The sequence below is a fragment of the Molossus molossus genome, unplaced genomic scaffold (assembly GCF_014108415.1).
Source record: "Molossus molossus isolate mMolMol1 unplaced genomic scaffold, mMolMol1.p scaffold_m16_p_10, whole genome shotgun sequence".
Classification (NCBI taxonomy): Eukaryota; Metazoa; Chordata; class Mammalia; order Chiroptera; family Molossidae; genus Molossus; species Molossus molossus.
The window spans coordinates 23651253-23666681 of NW_023425345.1; the positions used below are offsets into that span (position 1 = coordinate 23651253).

The 15429-nt window shown below is 36.8% G+C and overlaps 1 protein-coding gene across 1 annotated transcript in view; it reads right to left on the reverse strand.

The window, feature by feature from the left end:
- LOC118624200 (NKG2-A/NKG2-B type II integral membrane protein-like) overlaps positions 1-15429 on the reverse strand; it is a 25864-nt gene continuing 10435 nt past the window's right edge. The window contains exons 2-8 of the mRNA XM_036252263.1: positions 12858-12953; positions 10769-10869; positions 10182-10280; positions 4755-4808; positions 2455-2606; positions 735-835; positions 1-112 (exon numbers count right to left, since the gene is read on the reverse strand). Coding sequence (XP_036108156.1) covers positions 1-112; positions 735-835; positions 2455-2606; positions 4755-4808; positions 10182-10280; positions 10769-10838 — 588 coding nt within the window. The 5' untranslated portion in view covers positions 10839-10869; positions 12858-12953. The remainder of the gene's footprint in view (positions 113-734; positions 836-2454; positions 2607-4754; positions 4809-10181; positions 10281-10768; positions 10870-12857; positions 12954-15429) is intronic.

Consider the following 15429-nt stretch of genomic DNA (forward strand, 5'->3'; position numbering starts at 1 on the left):
CTAAAGCGTATACTTGCAGGTATATATTTTTGCAGATCCACAATTGCTTGATGAGAGGCCATATGGGGTTAGCAAAGCACAGCCACCTTTAACAAATGATAACTCTCGTATCCTGTAATGGAGACAAAGCATAATTTTGTTGTTATAGTGTATGGGCCCAATCCATAAAACAGTAAATAACATTTTCCATGAAAATGTAATAGGAGAATATTTTGAAAATGGGTAATGATATTTTTCATATAATATTAGTAAGAGTTGATTATTAGAAAAACTAGGTAGTCATTCTTTAATTTGTTGTTGTTATTGTTGTTAACCCTCACCCAAGAATATTTTTCCACTGACTTTTAGATATAATGGAAAGGAGGGAGGGAGGGAGAGAGAGAGGGGGGAGAGAGAGAGAGAGAATGAGAGAGAGAGAGAGGGAGAGAGAGAGAGATGTGAGAGAGACACATCAACTGGTTGCCTTCTGAACAACCCCAACTGGGGCTAGATTGAACCTGCAACCCAGATACATGCCTTTGACCAGGAATTGAATCTGAGACCTTTCCGTCTGCAGGCTGACACTCTAATAGCTAAGCCAAACTGGCCAGGATAATTCTTTAATATTTATATCATTTCATTAACTTTGAACATCATTCTTCATGTTTATAATTCAACATAAACAAATGTATTACTACTAGTCTTCTGAATTTTTCCTTTTTATAATTTTTATATAGCATTTAAAAATGACTTACTTTAGTTTGAAAGTTGAACCATTTATCGACATCCATGGATGATCATTGCTGCTACGGAAAACTCCAATCCATGATGGAAGTGATATGGACTTCAGAAATTTCTACCCCCAAATAAAGAATTTTTATTTAAATAATCATTATGAAAGTTTATATTATTTTTAAAAATACAAGTAGTGTATTATTTCATGGGATCCTTAATTTTCAGGACAAAATAAAAATATTGGATCCTAATCTAACATTACACATAAAGTTATAAACCACTTTTAACATTGCCAAAAATTTTCAGCAATGTTTGTACTTTTGATTTAAAAGTAACTCTTAAACATTGAGACTTACATTAACAAGGAAAATCCTGATATATATAAGCTAGTAGTTACTAATGTTGACAAAACTAACATAACAAGGCTTAAATAAGTTTCCAAATACTTAAAGTATTTGATACTGTAACTAAATCAGTGTAGTTTTCTACTATATTGCTCCGACTTTAGGTTTTAGAAAAAAATTAAAGAATTGTCATTAAGTAAATAAGTGACATGAAAGCCAAATGTTTGGTATTCTGTACCCTATACCATTCTTTCACCAGACCTGAATTTATCTGTTTCTGTGTTGGTGGAATCCAATGGTCCAGGTGTCAGAGGCTCATTTCTCTGCTACTCCCTGCTAATTACAACTATACATTCTGGAACTGTTGAAAGATATAAGTAAAGGAGAGCTCTGAATGGTGGAGAGAGAAAGGGAAAATGGTTTGGTATCCCAGAATTAGGGAATAACAGAGTGACAGGGTACCTCATATCTTTACCCAACAAAAGAAAGTAATCTAAGCCTGCTGTTTCCAATGTCCAACCTAGCAATAGGAGGTGGCTCAAGGAAGTCATCCTTCCCATGTTTTGGAGAGGAAATTCTGTCCAGCAACACTAGCCTACAGGGTGATCCATGAGGACACTTGCCAAGAAAAGCAATCAGAGGAAGTTCCCGGAAGAAAAACCAGCGTATGGGGGTTGGAGGTGGGACCAGCAAAGGGGCTCCTATGATTGAAAGCATTAGACCCAGCATGGCTCTTTGTCCTTGAGGGCATGAAACTCACATCCTCAATGAAAGACATCACATAGAATCAACTTTAAAATGTTACATTCACATAACTCAAGCGTGAAATTAACAAATTGCAGATAAATGCTGCAAGATAACTACAAAAATATCACATAGAAGTGAAAAAGACAAGAAGAAAAAAGCATACTGTATGATTCCATTTATATGAAGTTTATAAACAAGTACACATTTCATCATAATTAAAAATTAGGGGAGTGGTTAAAGAGAAAAAATATGTGATGAGAGAACACATGAGCAGGATTGCTGGGGGCTGGAAATTTCTATTTTGTAATATGATTTATAATTACATGGTTTTATTCACTTTGTAGTTGGTCTGTACAATCATGTATCTTTAGTGTCCTAGACATATGGTAAAGTTAAATAGTAAAGTTTATTTTGGAAAAAAATAGCATTTATAGAAACATAGTTTGGAAAAACAAGATTGGAAATTAACAAATGTGTATATATGTGATAAAATATAAACAAAATATAAATAAGAAATAGAATATTACTATACTTCAAAACTAAATAACTAGACAACTAAAAATATGTACAAGAATCCATGTCAACTTATTAATATAATATTGATTAAAATAACCTTTTAAAAAAACCTTTGAAACACTTAAAATCTTACCATTTCTTCTTCATTATCTATGTAAAGCAGCTTAGAGTCCTTAGAAGCACAGGCCAACAAACTCTCATTCCATGTTTTATTTTCAGTACTAATATAATAGCAATTATTGGAATATGTAAACCACTTCGGTGGACAATGACCACAATGATATGCTAAAAAGAAATTATAATTTTTAACTGAACACAGTTTGAATTAAAGAAAGTAACCTACATATATGCATAGGTACATACATATATGTGCATAATATCTATGCATTTGCACAGGCTGATACATGTAAAACAAAAAACACTCATACACTCAGAAAGAAGGGTCACTTCTCACTGCCTAATTCATGTGCTCATATAAAGAAAACACATATGTGGAATCTAATGAACAAAATAAACTGATGAATAAAATAGAACCAGAGGCATGAAAACATGCAACTGACTGATGAATCCCAGATGGAAAGGGGGAGGGGAGTGGGACGAGATTAACCAAAGGATGTATATGCATATATGCATTACCCATGGACACATACAATAGGGTGGTGAAGGCCTCAGGTGGGGTGGGAACCTGGAGGAGGGGCACAATTGGGGGAACAAGTGGAGACATCTGTAATACTCTCAACAATAAAGATTTTTAAAAGTAAATAAGTAAATAAATAACTTAGCCTTATCAGATCCATTAAGTCCTCCCTTTCTTTCTTTTATAAATATGCTTTGCCTAGCCGGTATGGCTCAGTAGATTGAGCATCCTCCTATGGACTGAGAGGTCCTGGTTGGATTCCCGGCACATTCCTGGGGTTTTAGGCTCTATCCCCAGTAGGGGGTGTGCAGGAGGCAGCTGATCCATGTTTCTCTCTCACATCAATGTTTCTATCTCTGCCATCCTCTCTCTCTAAAAAACTAAAAACATATTAAAAATCTATCAGTTGCCTCCTGCATGCCCCCTACTGGGGATCGAGCCCACAACCCTGGCATGTGCCCTGACCCGGAATCAAACTGGGACCTCTCAGTCCATGGGACAACACTCAATCCACTGAACCACACTGGCCAGGCAAGTCCTTTCTTTAATAAATATTTATTGAGCCCTGGCCAATTTTTCTCAGTGGTTAGAGCATCGACCCTCAGACCAATGAGTCATGGGTTTGATTCTGATTAGGGGCACATACCTCGGTTGCAGTTTGTCCCCAGCCCTAATCAGGGACTTGCTGGAGGCAACCAGTCTATGTGTCCCTCTCACGTTGATGTTTCTCTCTCTCTTCCTCATTCTCCCTCTCTCCCACTCTGTAAAAAAATAAAATAAAATAAATATTTATTGAATACCTACTATGTAAGTTGTTGGTTGAGTACCCAGATAATATTATTTAGAGGAATTAAAGTACTTAGAAAGATTAAAATTTTAAAACATGTTGACTATCTGGTTAAATGAAATGCAAGATTTTCTATTTAATACCATTAAAATTATGATTAAGACAGAAAACTTGTTCATTAGCTCCATACATAGTTAGTGTTTTCTTTACACTTTATAGCCTTTATCCATATGAATGTTATTATTTCGCAAAATTCTACTTCCTAGCAGCAAGCACTGGTGATCAGATCTGTTTTGTAGGTAGGTTGCAATAAAAATGATAAAAAGACAGCCACCCAGTGGCTCCACATGTATTTAGTTTAAACAAGGCTTATAAGCAATCTATGAATTTCTATTCTCTTTTGAAATATAAATAAAAATGCTATAGGAAAACACACACACACAAATACCCACACAAACAAAAATATTCACTCTCTAATATCCTGGAAGTCAATGAATGAAACCACCTTTGTTAGACTAGCAATGTGATTTTTGTCTTATCATAATAGAGTGGTAGGAATTTTGAGCCAATTGGCAACAATGGGCATAGTGATTTTATTTATTTATTTTCTTTATTGAATTTAAAGAGAGAGGTAGGAAGAGGGAGAGAGAGATTGAAACATCAGTGAGAAAGAACATCGACTGACTGCCTCCTGCATGCCCCCACTGGGGATTTGACCCACAACCTGGGCATGTGCCCTGACTAGAAATCAAACCCGTGACCTCTTGGTGTATGGGTCACCACACAACCACTGAGCCACACCAGCCAGTCTGGGCACATTGATTTAAAATACTTTTTCATATTGCTGCATAGGAAGAAATTCCTCTGTAATCATTATTTATAAACATTTATTGCTCATGTTATAATTTGTTTTCTCACCTCAAAAAGTCTATGATCATTTTTGCCTAGTCTATGATAGAGACAAAATATAAACTTTGCTAATATTAGAACGTTGAAAATTATTAAGTACCTTTCAGGATCCTTGTTTCTGGGGATGAATCGTTTTTCTCCAGTATTACAGTACCTAAAAAAATTAAGGTAATTCTTAAAAAGTTAATTAATACAAGTAAATAATAATGGCTTTTGATTTTTAGTTTGAAGCTTGTTGTTGGGTTGTCTATGATGAGAATTATCTGTAATAAAATTGATTTTACCATGAAAATTAATAAAGTAATAAAATTTAGGGGAAAAATATTTTAAAAGCCTAAAGGACAAAACTTCACCATCTCTTCAGTATAAGTTTAACCAATAACAAGAGTTCATTTGTGGGGACACAGCAAGATGGCTGAATCCTAAGGACTCTCTGTCCACTTGCTCCAAGCACAGGCCCAGACCTGAGGCTAAACTGCAAAACATTCAACTTAAAAAACCACCTGAAAATAGCTGATGGGAAATGCTGCAAGCAAGGAGAATGGAGAAGGGACAGGAGAAGACATGAAGTGGGTGAGCGAACTCTGGCAGCTGCACAGTGTGATTGCGAAGGTGGCGAGCAGGTGCTGCCGAGCAGGTGCTGCCGAGCAGGTGCTGCCGAGCAGGTGCTGCAGAGCAGCTCCTGCCCCCTGGGAGCAGGGCACTCAGCCCCACACAGAGGTCCCCAGAGGAGAGCAACAGAGAAGGGACTGGGAGCCGGTGTACCATCAGACAGCCGGAATCAGAGGTGATTCAGCCCACCAGGGGGACTCAGCGCTAGCTCAGGCTAAAAGCCAGCGCTTGGCTGCACCACCAGTCTGGAAAGCTACCCTGATTGTGGGAGCCAGAGAGCACACAAAGCAGAACAGCACACCTGAGAAGGGGTCTGGGCGAATCATACAGCAGCAAAACTTAGGACCGGTTATTCCCTGAAAGAACTTTGATGGGGACCAGCCAGAGTGCCCGGGGAAAGAGGCACATTCCTCCCCACCTAGAGCGAAGAGGAGGTGCCCCTACCCCCACACATGGACAGTCTTGGGCTGGAAATTGGCATCACAGAAGCAGGGCCTAACGGTGCTGGGGATTTGGATGTCTGGCCAGACGGGAGCCTGGGCAGAAGCCTGCTTGTGAGAGCTAGCCATGCTAAAAAATTAAAGAGCCAAGCAGGGCGTATTTTGTTTTGTTTTGTTTTGTTTCACCTTTTTTTTTCCTATTCTCTCCTGGTTTGGGTGGTGACCAGAGGGTGCCAACAACCCAGGCAGAGCTGAGGCATTGGAAGGAGAGAAAGAGACTGCCTGCCTCTCCTACAAACACAACCCCCACACAAACCTGTTTAAATCACCCCGACCAGACCTGATACCCAGCAGAGCCCAGTGCCATGAGGAAGGGAAAGCAGCCCAGAATACAGCCCAGGACTGGAGAGCCCTGAAGGCAACCCAGCCTCTGGGCAAGAAAAGCCCTGCCCATAGGAGTACTGGGACCCCACTCTGCAGGGCTTCAGCCAGGAGGCCAAGGGCCAGGCAGGGACGTTGATTCACATTGGCCTGCGGCAGAGAACTGCCCAAGAGGACAAGGACCCACACCCAAGGGAGTATATATATTCTCTCCCTCTTCTAATTCGTTTGGTCTCACACCTTCTAGTATTTTTACTTCTGTGTGTGTGTGTGTGTATTTTGTTTGTCAGTGTGTCTTTTAATATTTTTGTTGAGGTGGTTGCTTTTATTATTGTTGATGCTGATATTTGGTGTGTGTGTTGGGGGGGGGTTGTTTGGTCTGGTTTTGCTTTGGTTTGTTCTATCAGTTCCAACACAGCAGTTGGCACACAGGGTCAACAGGGTGGGGGTTGAGACTCATAGTTAACAACACCGAGGACTGAGCCCGCCAACAAATGGACAACAGCAATCAAGACCCAAATTCAACAAGAGAGCCCACATAATCTACACAAGGGTCATTCCTAGAGCACCCAGCTCAGAAGCTCAGGGAACTTACTTCCTGCATCCCACAAGAAGGCCACCACACCCAAACTGGGAGGCATAGCAGTCTTATCTAATACACATGGACTTGCCTACGTGGCCCAATGTGCCTCACCTGAACTAATAGACTGCTAAAATGTGAGACAAAGAAACAACCCCCAAATGAAAGAAAAGGAGGAATCACCGGAAAAGGAACTACATAAAATAGAGGCAAGCAGTTTGTCAGATAAAGAATTTAAAGCAATGGTTTTAAGGATGCTCAACTTAGTAAGAACTAAACCAGCATTAAAAAAAAAAAAAGGTAGAAGCTATAAATAAAAATCAAGTGGAAATGAAGAATAGCATAGCTGATATAAAAAATACCTTGGAAGGATTCTATAGTATATTAGAAGAAGCTGAAGACCAAATTAGTGAGTTAGAAGACAAGGCAGAAAAAAACACTGAGAGCAACAAATGGAAAACAAAATTAAAAAGCAGGAGAATTTAAGGGAGCTTTGGGACAATACAAATTGTAACACCATTTGTATCATAAGGGTACCAGAAGGAGAAGAATCAGAGAAAGAAATAGAGAACTTGTTTGAAGAAATAATGACAGAAACTTTCCCTAACCTGGTGAAGGAAAAGTCACACAAGTCCAGGAAACACAGAAAGTCCCAATCAAGATGAACCCAAAAAGACCCACAACTAAACACATCATAATTAAAATGGCAAATGTTAAAGACAAAGAAAAAATCTTAAAGGCAGCAAGAGAGAGTCAGAAAACTACGTACAAGGGAGCTCCCATTAGATTGTAGCTGATTTCTCAATAGAAACACTGCAGATCAGAAGGGGTGGCATGAAGTATACAAGTAATGACAAGCAAGGGTCTGAATCCAACCTACTCTATCCAGCAAGGCTATCATTTAAAACTGAAGGTGAAATAAAGATCTCCGCAGACAAAAAAGTCTAAAGAAATTTACTACTACCAATCCAACGCTGCAAGAAATGCTAAAGGGCCTAGTTGTAAGAAGAAGAAATAGAGAAAGGCTAAAAGCCAACACAGGCATAAAGAACAGAAACGGCAACAAATAAGTACCTATCAGTACTAACTTTAAATGTAAATGGCTTAAATGCTACAATCAAAAGACATAGGGAAGCTGATTGTATAAGAAAACATGACCCATATATATGCTGTCTACAACAGACCCACCTCACAACAAACGACTCATACACCACTTAAAGGAATGTGACATATACTTTAACCCCTTTAGAAAACAGTGTGGCAGTTCCTCAAAAGGTAAAACAGATTTATCACACGATCCACTTATTCCACTCCAAGGTATTTGAAAACCTATATGTTGACAAAGATTTGTACAAGAATGTTCATAACAGCCTTATTCATAATAGCCATACCTCTAACTAATGTCCCCAGGTCTGGCACTAGCTGCAGCTGATGCTGGTTCACAGCTTGGCCTTGCCTGGGCACCTTCAAGCCCAGCACAATAAGCAGCCATCTGTAGATTATTTTGTAGCTTATGCCTGGTGGCCCTGTGTAAAACACAGGCAGCGACTGACCTTGCCCCAGAGCCAGCACACCCAGTGGACAGCTTCAGACCACATTGAAGCACCACCACTCAATCACCTTCACAAGTTACACACTCACTGAGTGGACTCAGTGGGTACCAGAACCTCACTGAAGTAAGTCTTGCTCTTTTTGGTGGGGCCCCTACGCAGCTGATTCTCCAAGGTTGTCAGAAGCCAGTGGTCAGTGGGCACAGCCAGTCATTGCAGCTGATTAGCCTGATAAATCCCTCTAATTCACATGCCAACAGCAATCAAGACTCAATTACAACAGACAGGAGTATATTCCACACTAGGGATATACCTCAAGGGCCCAGCTGGGGTGATCAAGAGGCTGTGCCACTAGACCCTACAGGACACCAACTAAATCAGACCACCCTACCAAGGCTAGGAGACATAGCAACTCTACCTAATACATAGAAACAAACACAGAGAAGCAGCCTAAATGAGGAGACAAAGAAACATATCCCAAATGAAAGAACAGAACAATACTCCAAAAAAGAATTAAATGAAATGGAGATAAGCAATCTACTAGATGCATAGTTCAAAACACTGGTTATAAAGATGCTTAAGGAACTTAGTGAGGACCTCAAGAGCATATAAAAGGACCAGTCAGAAATCAAGGATGCACCAACTGAAATAAGGAATAATTTACAGAGAATCAGTAGTAGAGTAATTGAGACCAAGAAGCAAACCATCAATTTGGAATATAAGGAAGTAAGAACACCCAATCAGAACAGTAAAAAGAAAAAAAGAATTTTTTAAAAATGAGGATATCGTAAAGAGCCTCTGGGACAACTTCAAGCATACCAACAATCTCATCATGGGAATGCTGGAAGGAGAATAGAGAGAAAAAAATTGAAAACCTATTTGGAAAAAAAAATGACAGAAAACTTCCCTAATTGGGGAAGGAAACAGACATACTACTCCAGGAAGCGCAGAGAGGCCCAAATAAGAGAAACCCAAAGAGGCCCACACCAAGACACTTCATAATTAAAATGCGAAAGGTTAAAGACAAGGAGAGAATCTTAATAGCAGCAAGAGAAAAGAGAAATCAGCTGACAGACCTCCCACAAGACTCAGCTGATTTCTCAACAGAAACTTTGCAGGCCAGAAGGGAGGGGCAAGAAATATTCAAAGTGATGAAAAGCAAGGACCTACAACCAAGATTACTCTATCCTGCAAAGCTATCATTTAGAATCGATGGACATATCAAGACGTTCCCAGACAAGAAAAAGCTAAAGGAGTTCATCACCACCAAACTAGCATTATATGAAATGATGAAGGGTCTTCTTGAAGACTATCAAAAATATTAACAATAGAATAGCAATAAATACATATTTATCAACAATTGAATCTACAAACAAAATGAACATACAGAACAAAAACAGACTCATAGATACAGAGAACTTTTGGTTGATTGCCAGATGGGAAGCGTTGGGGGGATGGGTGGAAAGGTGAAGAGATTAAGTACCAATTGGTTGTTAGACTGATGAACCTCAGAGGGAAGGAGGGAGAGTGTCAAGAAGAAATAAATCATAGAACTTATATGCATATATGCATAATAACCAAAGGACACAGACAGTAGTGTGGGGAAGGCAGGGGTGGTGTGGGAGCAGGAAGGAGGGTGTCAATGGTGGGAATACAAGAGGACATTTGTAATACTTTAAACAATAAAGATAAATTTAAATAATAAATAAATGCTTTTAAAATGTAACAAAAAATATCTTTTGGATTCTGAAAGTGTGTGTGCTTGAGTTATAAAGTCAGAATATATACATCTCTATAATCATTATGTTATTCATGCATCTGACAAGTTCAAAATAAATAACATGACACATTTATCTAAATGCATGCATTAAAATGAGAGGTCTATTCTGTAATAGTGTGAAATGTTTGGAGGCACCTAGCTTCATTTCAGTGAGACCTTCCCTTATAATCTTTCAAAAACTTACAGGGCATAAAATGTATCACTCTTACTATACTGTACATCAAGATAAGGCAGATGACTCCCAGGGTCCCAGCAATAAGCTTCTCTGGAGGTGATGGTGAATCTACAGAGTGAAAAAGGAGAGATGGAGACATTGTTTAAACAGTTTACATATAAGAGAATTCACAGGCCCAAGGAATCACATATGAACTTGAACCCCAAAACTGTATCTATCACTGTAATCTTCCTCTCAGAATCAACCATTGCATTTTCAGGAAATATAATGCTCCATGAGTTTTTGGTCAAAGGCTACACCTTACAACAATGCCTGAATAAAATTAGCCATCAGATTTCATCTTAGAATACTGTATTCCAATTTTAAGCTCTGACCCTTACAAATGAAAACTATGTGAGCTAATTCTTCACTCCTTCCCACACCTCTGCACCCCAACTGCAAATCCTAGAAGAGTTACTGTGTGTCTATTAAAGGTATCACTTTTGCAGTGGTTATTCATGTCATTCCATTGAAGATCCTGAGAAGCATTTGACAGTTTATTCACACATAGGATATTTGCTGTTTTGTTAGTAAAATGGAGCTTTTCATGCCTTTACCTTTCGCTTCCTGTCTCCTCGAATCCCCAGCCAGACTCAGTTCTAAGTCATTTTCTTGTTGGATATCCATCTCCGCAATTGAGTAATGTCAAGGACTATGTCTATGATAACAGTACATTAGTAGTTAATAAATGATATGAATAATGACAAGATCGAAAGGATAGTCAATGTAGGTAGAGTGTGAGAAATGTAACAGTACTACTCACTTTGCATCCGACCAATGTGATGTCTTGTTCTAATTCACTTAGAAATTTAAATGTCTTAATACCACATGATCTCACTTATATACGGAATATAATGAACATAACAGTCTGAGGAATACAGTAGACCCAGACACATGGAAGTAGGGCACAGACTGACATCCCTCAGAAGAGGGGATGGGGGGTAGGGGGGAGGGAAGAGATAAACCACAGCATGTATGCATGACCAATGGACATGGACAACAAAGCCGGGGACAGGGTGGAGGGGGGGTAGGGTGGGGGGTGCCAATGGGGTAAAAAGGTAAAATATCTGTAACAAAAAAATAAATAAAAATTCATAAAAAAAAAAAAAAAGAAATTTAAATGTCTTATTATAGAGTAATAGTTCTTAAAATGATATGCTATGTTTGACACAATATAAAGAAGCTCAGACAACGATATCATTATTAAAGTCAGATTCCACTGAAACATTTTAACATCTTCGAATAATTGTGAAAAAATGCTGTATAGAAAAAAATGTGATGCACCAATTTTTATGACAATTTTAAAATCCACTAATGGTTAAAGACTGAGTGTTCTAAAGTTGGGGGAATAGTCGTGTTAGCATACATAGTAATTTCCTTCAATATATTAATTTTATTTAGTCACATTTATTTATTAAAAGGGCAGATGAGGTGCTATCAAATAAAAGTTTATTTTGAATAATTGTGGAGTTCTGAGAAATCATTACAATTTAATGAAATATTTCATATGTTGAAAAATGTTACATGTCACACTAAAGTTATCCAAAACTTACAAATAACAAAAGCAATAAAATATTAAAGGAGTTTTAAAAATACTAATTTTATACAAGTAACTTGCAATTTATTTAATAGTTGATATAAAACTGTAAAATGATAAATAAATATGTAGATCATCTATAGAGGATAAATAAATATGTAGATCATCTATTGTTGGTACAAAATTCCAGAAATATCCAATGGCTGTCTCAATAAGTGAAAGTAGCTTTAGTGTACAGGCAAATGTAATCAATCAGATAATTTGTTTAATAATTCAGTCACTGAGCTCTGTACTCAGTGAGATCTACAATAAATTCCAGCTTTGAAATTTATAATGCATTACCTTTAAAAGCTATTTAGTGTCTAACAACCAAGTTTACCAATCTAAGGTGGGAATAAAAATGTGTTAAGATACAGTGCATGAAAACACTTAACATTCAATCTGACATTTATAAACTCTCAATATGTCACTTACTTTAATTATTTTAACACAATTGTCATGTAACTATTTCTGATTTATATCAGACAATGTAACATAGTTCATTAGACAGTCTCTTATCAGTATGGCATCTCATTTGGCAATATGTTCAATTTGTAAAAAGTCTTTTGACTGTTTATAATTAAGTTTAAATAAGCATTTTACAGAGGCTACGAAATCCTGATTTTTATTACAGGTCAAACTGCTTTTATGTAATGGAAGTGCATGAATGAGGAATAATGTTTGCACTTCATGCATTGATTAATTCTTTTAAGAATCTATTTTTAAATTATTTAAAATATAAAATAATATGCATATAAAATTGTATCTATTAATTACAAAATCCAATGTTAACTGTTCCCTGTTTTGATGCTTATGAGATTTCAAGCCCTCATAAACATGTGTGTATGCTCTGGTAATTTTGCACAGGCAAAAATTTGACTATTTTAAGGTATCTGCCAACATATTTCATATTTTACTCTTTTTACCCTAAATTGTGCAAATAAGCATACCAACATTTTCTTTCATTTGATTATATATTAATTGTACTTCAGTAGTATCATATCTAACATTTGTAATTTCCCATTAAATGAATTGCTCCAGAAGAGACACAGGAGAATAGAGACACATACCTCTAGAAACCAGGAAGTCATGCATCCTTTAGTGGGAGACCAGGTTACTCCTGTCAACAGCAATGTTTGTGGTCTTCATAGATTGCCCTGTGAAGACTGAGTGAAACAAAAGTAGAAAAAAAGTAGATTTCTCATCACTATGTCACAAAGTTTGAACAGGAAATTCTTACACCTGAGCAATTTTGAAGATGGTTAAGTTCATCAGACACCTTCATAATGTAGGAGACTTTGAGCTTGTAGTACATCATTTAGTTTGTCCGTTGTTAAGTACCTATGACAAATTATTTCATATTGTAAAAGATTTCTGGGACAAAAGAATTGACCATCTATCTTGTTAACTTCCATCTTAAAATCACTAACTGAAAACTTAGGCCTTGTTAAGAGTATCTTAGATGTATTAGTTCTATTCTTAGACAACGCGGCTAAATACTGTCATTACCTAATTTTATTTATACTCTCATTATGTTATTTTATTATAGTGGAATAAGTCTAAAACCATAATTCCATTAACAATAGGTACTTAATGATATTTGTCACTAATATTCTAAAGAATTACTACATTTTCAACTTATAATAACTGTCACAAATATTAATTTCCAAACTTCTCAATCTCTCCGCCCTAATTCTTAAAATTGCTACATTTAATTCCATTATATTTTATATTTCCTCTGATAAAAATATATCTCTTTGTGAAGGATAAAACATTAAGCAACATAGAACTATACCATAATGTATGAGATTGAAATATTAAATTACTACTCATTATATTACTCATTAATTTATCCTTGTATCATAATTCATTGTCTGTATTTTAATAGAAATATTTGCTGTAAATAACAAGATCTCAAGTCTAACTATGTAGAAGGAAAATAAATGTAACTTTTAGAAATTTCAGTTGACCAAAACTGAGGAGGGCAGTAAAAATAGACTTTGAAAACACAAGTTAAGCCCTGGCCAGTTTGGCTCAGCGGTTAGAGCGTCGGTCTGCGGTCCGGAGAGACCCGGGTTCGGTTCCCGCTAAGGGCACGTACTTCGGTTGCAGTTTGTCCCCGGCCCTGGTTGGTCGTGCGGGTGGCAGCCACTCGATGTGTCCCTTCAACTCGATGTGTCCCTTCATGTCGATGTTTCTCTCTCTCTCTCTCCCTTCCTCTCTCTCCCTCCCACTCTATCTGTACAAAAAAATGAAAAAATATCCTCGGGTGAGGATAAAAAAAAAAAAAAGAAAACACAAGTTAAATGACGCATGAATATCAGGAGAAATAAAATGTAATAGAAAAATTAAAAAATAAAATAAAATTGCATTTACAAAAGATAACTAAGAAATTCTGTATTTGGTTTTATTCCATTCTCTAAGTGCAACTTTTGAAAGCCCTGTGAACAATGCCGTTACTTATTACCTTATATATTCTGAGAAGTATAAATCATAAAATTATGGGATGAAAGTATAGTCTTAAAAACATGCACTTCATTCACACAAAAGAACAGAAAAGCCAACAAAAACAACTTTTCATAAGAATATGGTATGCTTGTTCATTTGGGGGGAAAAGTGAGTAGTTGAATTTTTCCTATTTTGGGAGAAAAAAATGGCTGTCATTTAAAGTTTTAAGCTTAATTTTCATCTTTTTAGTTTTGACTAATAGAATGAAGAGATGTGTTTAAGGCACCAAGGACATTATTTCCAGTACAGCATTTGAGAGAGAAACAATAATCTGACTTGTGCTTTTACTTTGTAACCAACTGGTTGAGTTTTTTCAGTTAGTCTAAAATGAATTATTTAGGAAATATTCACCCCCCAAAAAATTATCTAGTCTCAGGTATCCTGTACATTGCCATCATTTTTTGTAGTTATTTTTTCTCTCTGCTTTTTCACTGTCCCTACACTGTCAGAATCAGTAAATGTTATAGAATAGTGAAAACATGGCCATTTGAACTCTGAAGGATGATTAGGCAAAGAATCACCAGTCGGTCTGGTCTCTCCACTTCTCACGGGGTTAGTACAAAAGTATCTTTTAAACAAAGCTTTTCATTGACTAGTGTTGAATGTGATGAAGACACTATGAAATGAGTAATTGGTCATGTAAAACAGGCGAAAGAACAAGCACATTGTACACTACATAAATAGTGAATCTATTTCTTTGGAAAATGAGGTTTATTAAAGATAAAATTTGCATCTAAATCAAATTAAAATTTTGACAATTTCTAATCTAGATTGACTCAGGTTTTAAAAAATCACAGTTTAAGGAAATTCACACTACAGTCTTTTGTAGTAAGCATAACACAGCTGGATAACTTATATGAAATGAGATGCTATAATGCTACATCATCAGGTATCTTGTGGATGTTTACATATTGTGGGTTTTCCAACTCCTTTATGGTAGAAATTCTAGTCAACTGGTCTTTATTACCATTAATCTTTCATGGTGCATTTCTATTAATTTGGTCATTTAAATTTTATATATTCTATCTTATTGACCCCAAAAAGAATGAAAAAGTTTAATTTTTAAAAAGAATTAAATACTCAATGTCAACAAAATTAAGGAATTTAAGTGCAATGCAAATGTGATACATGTGT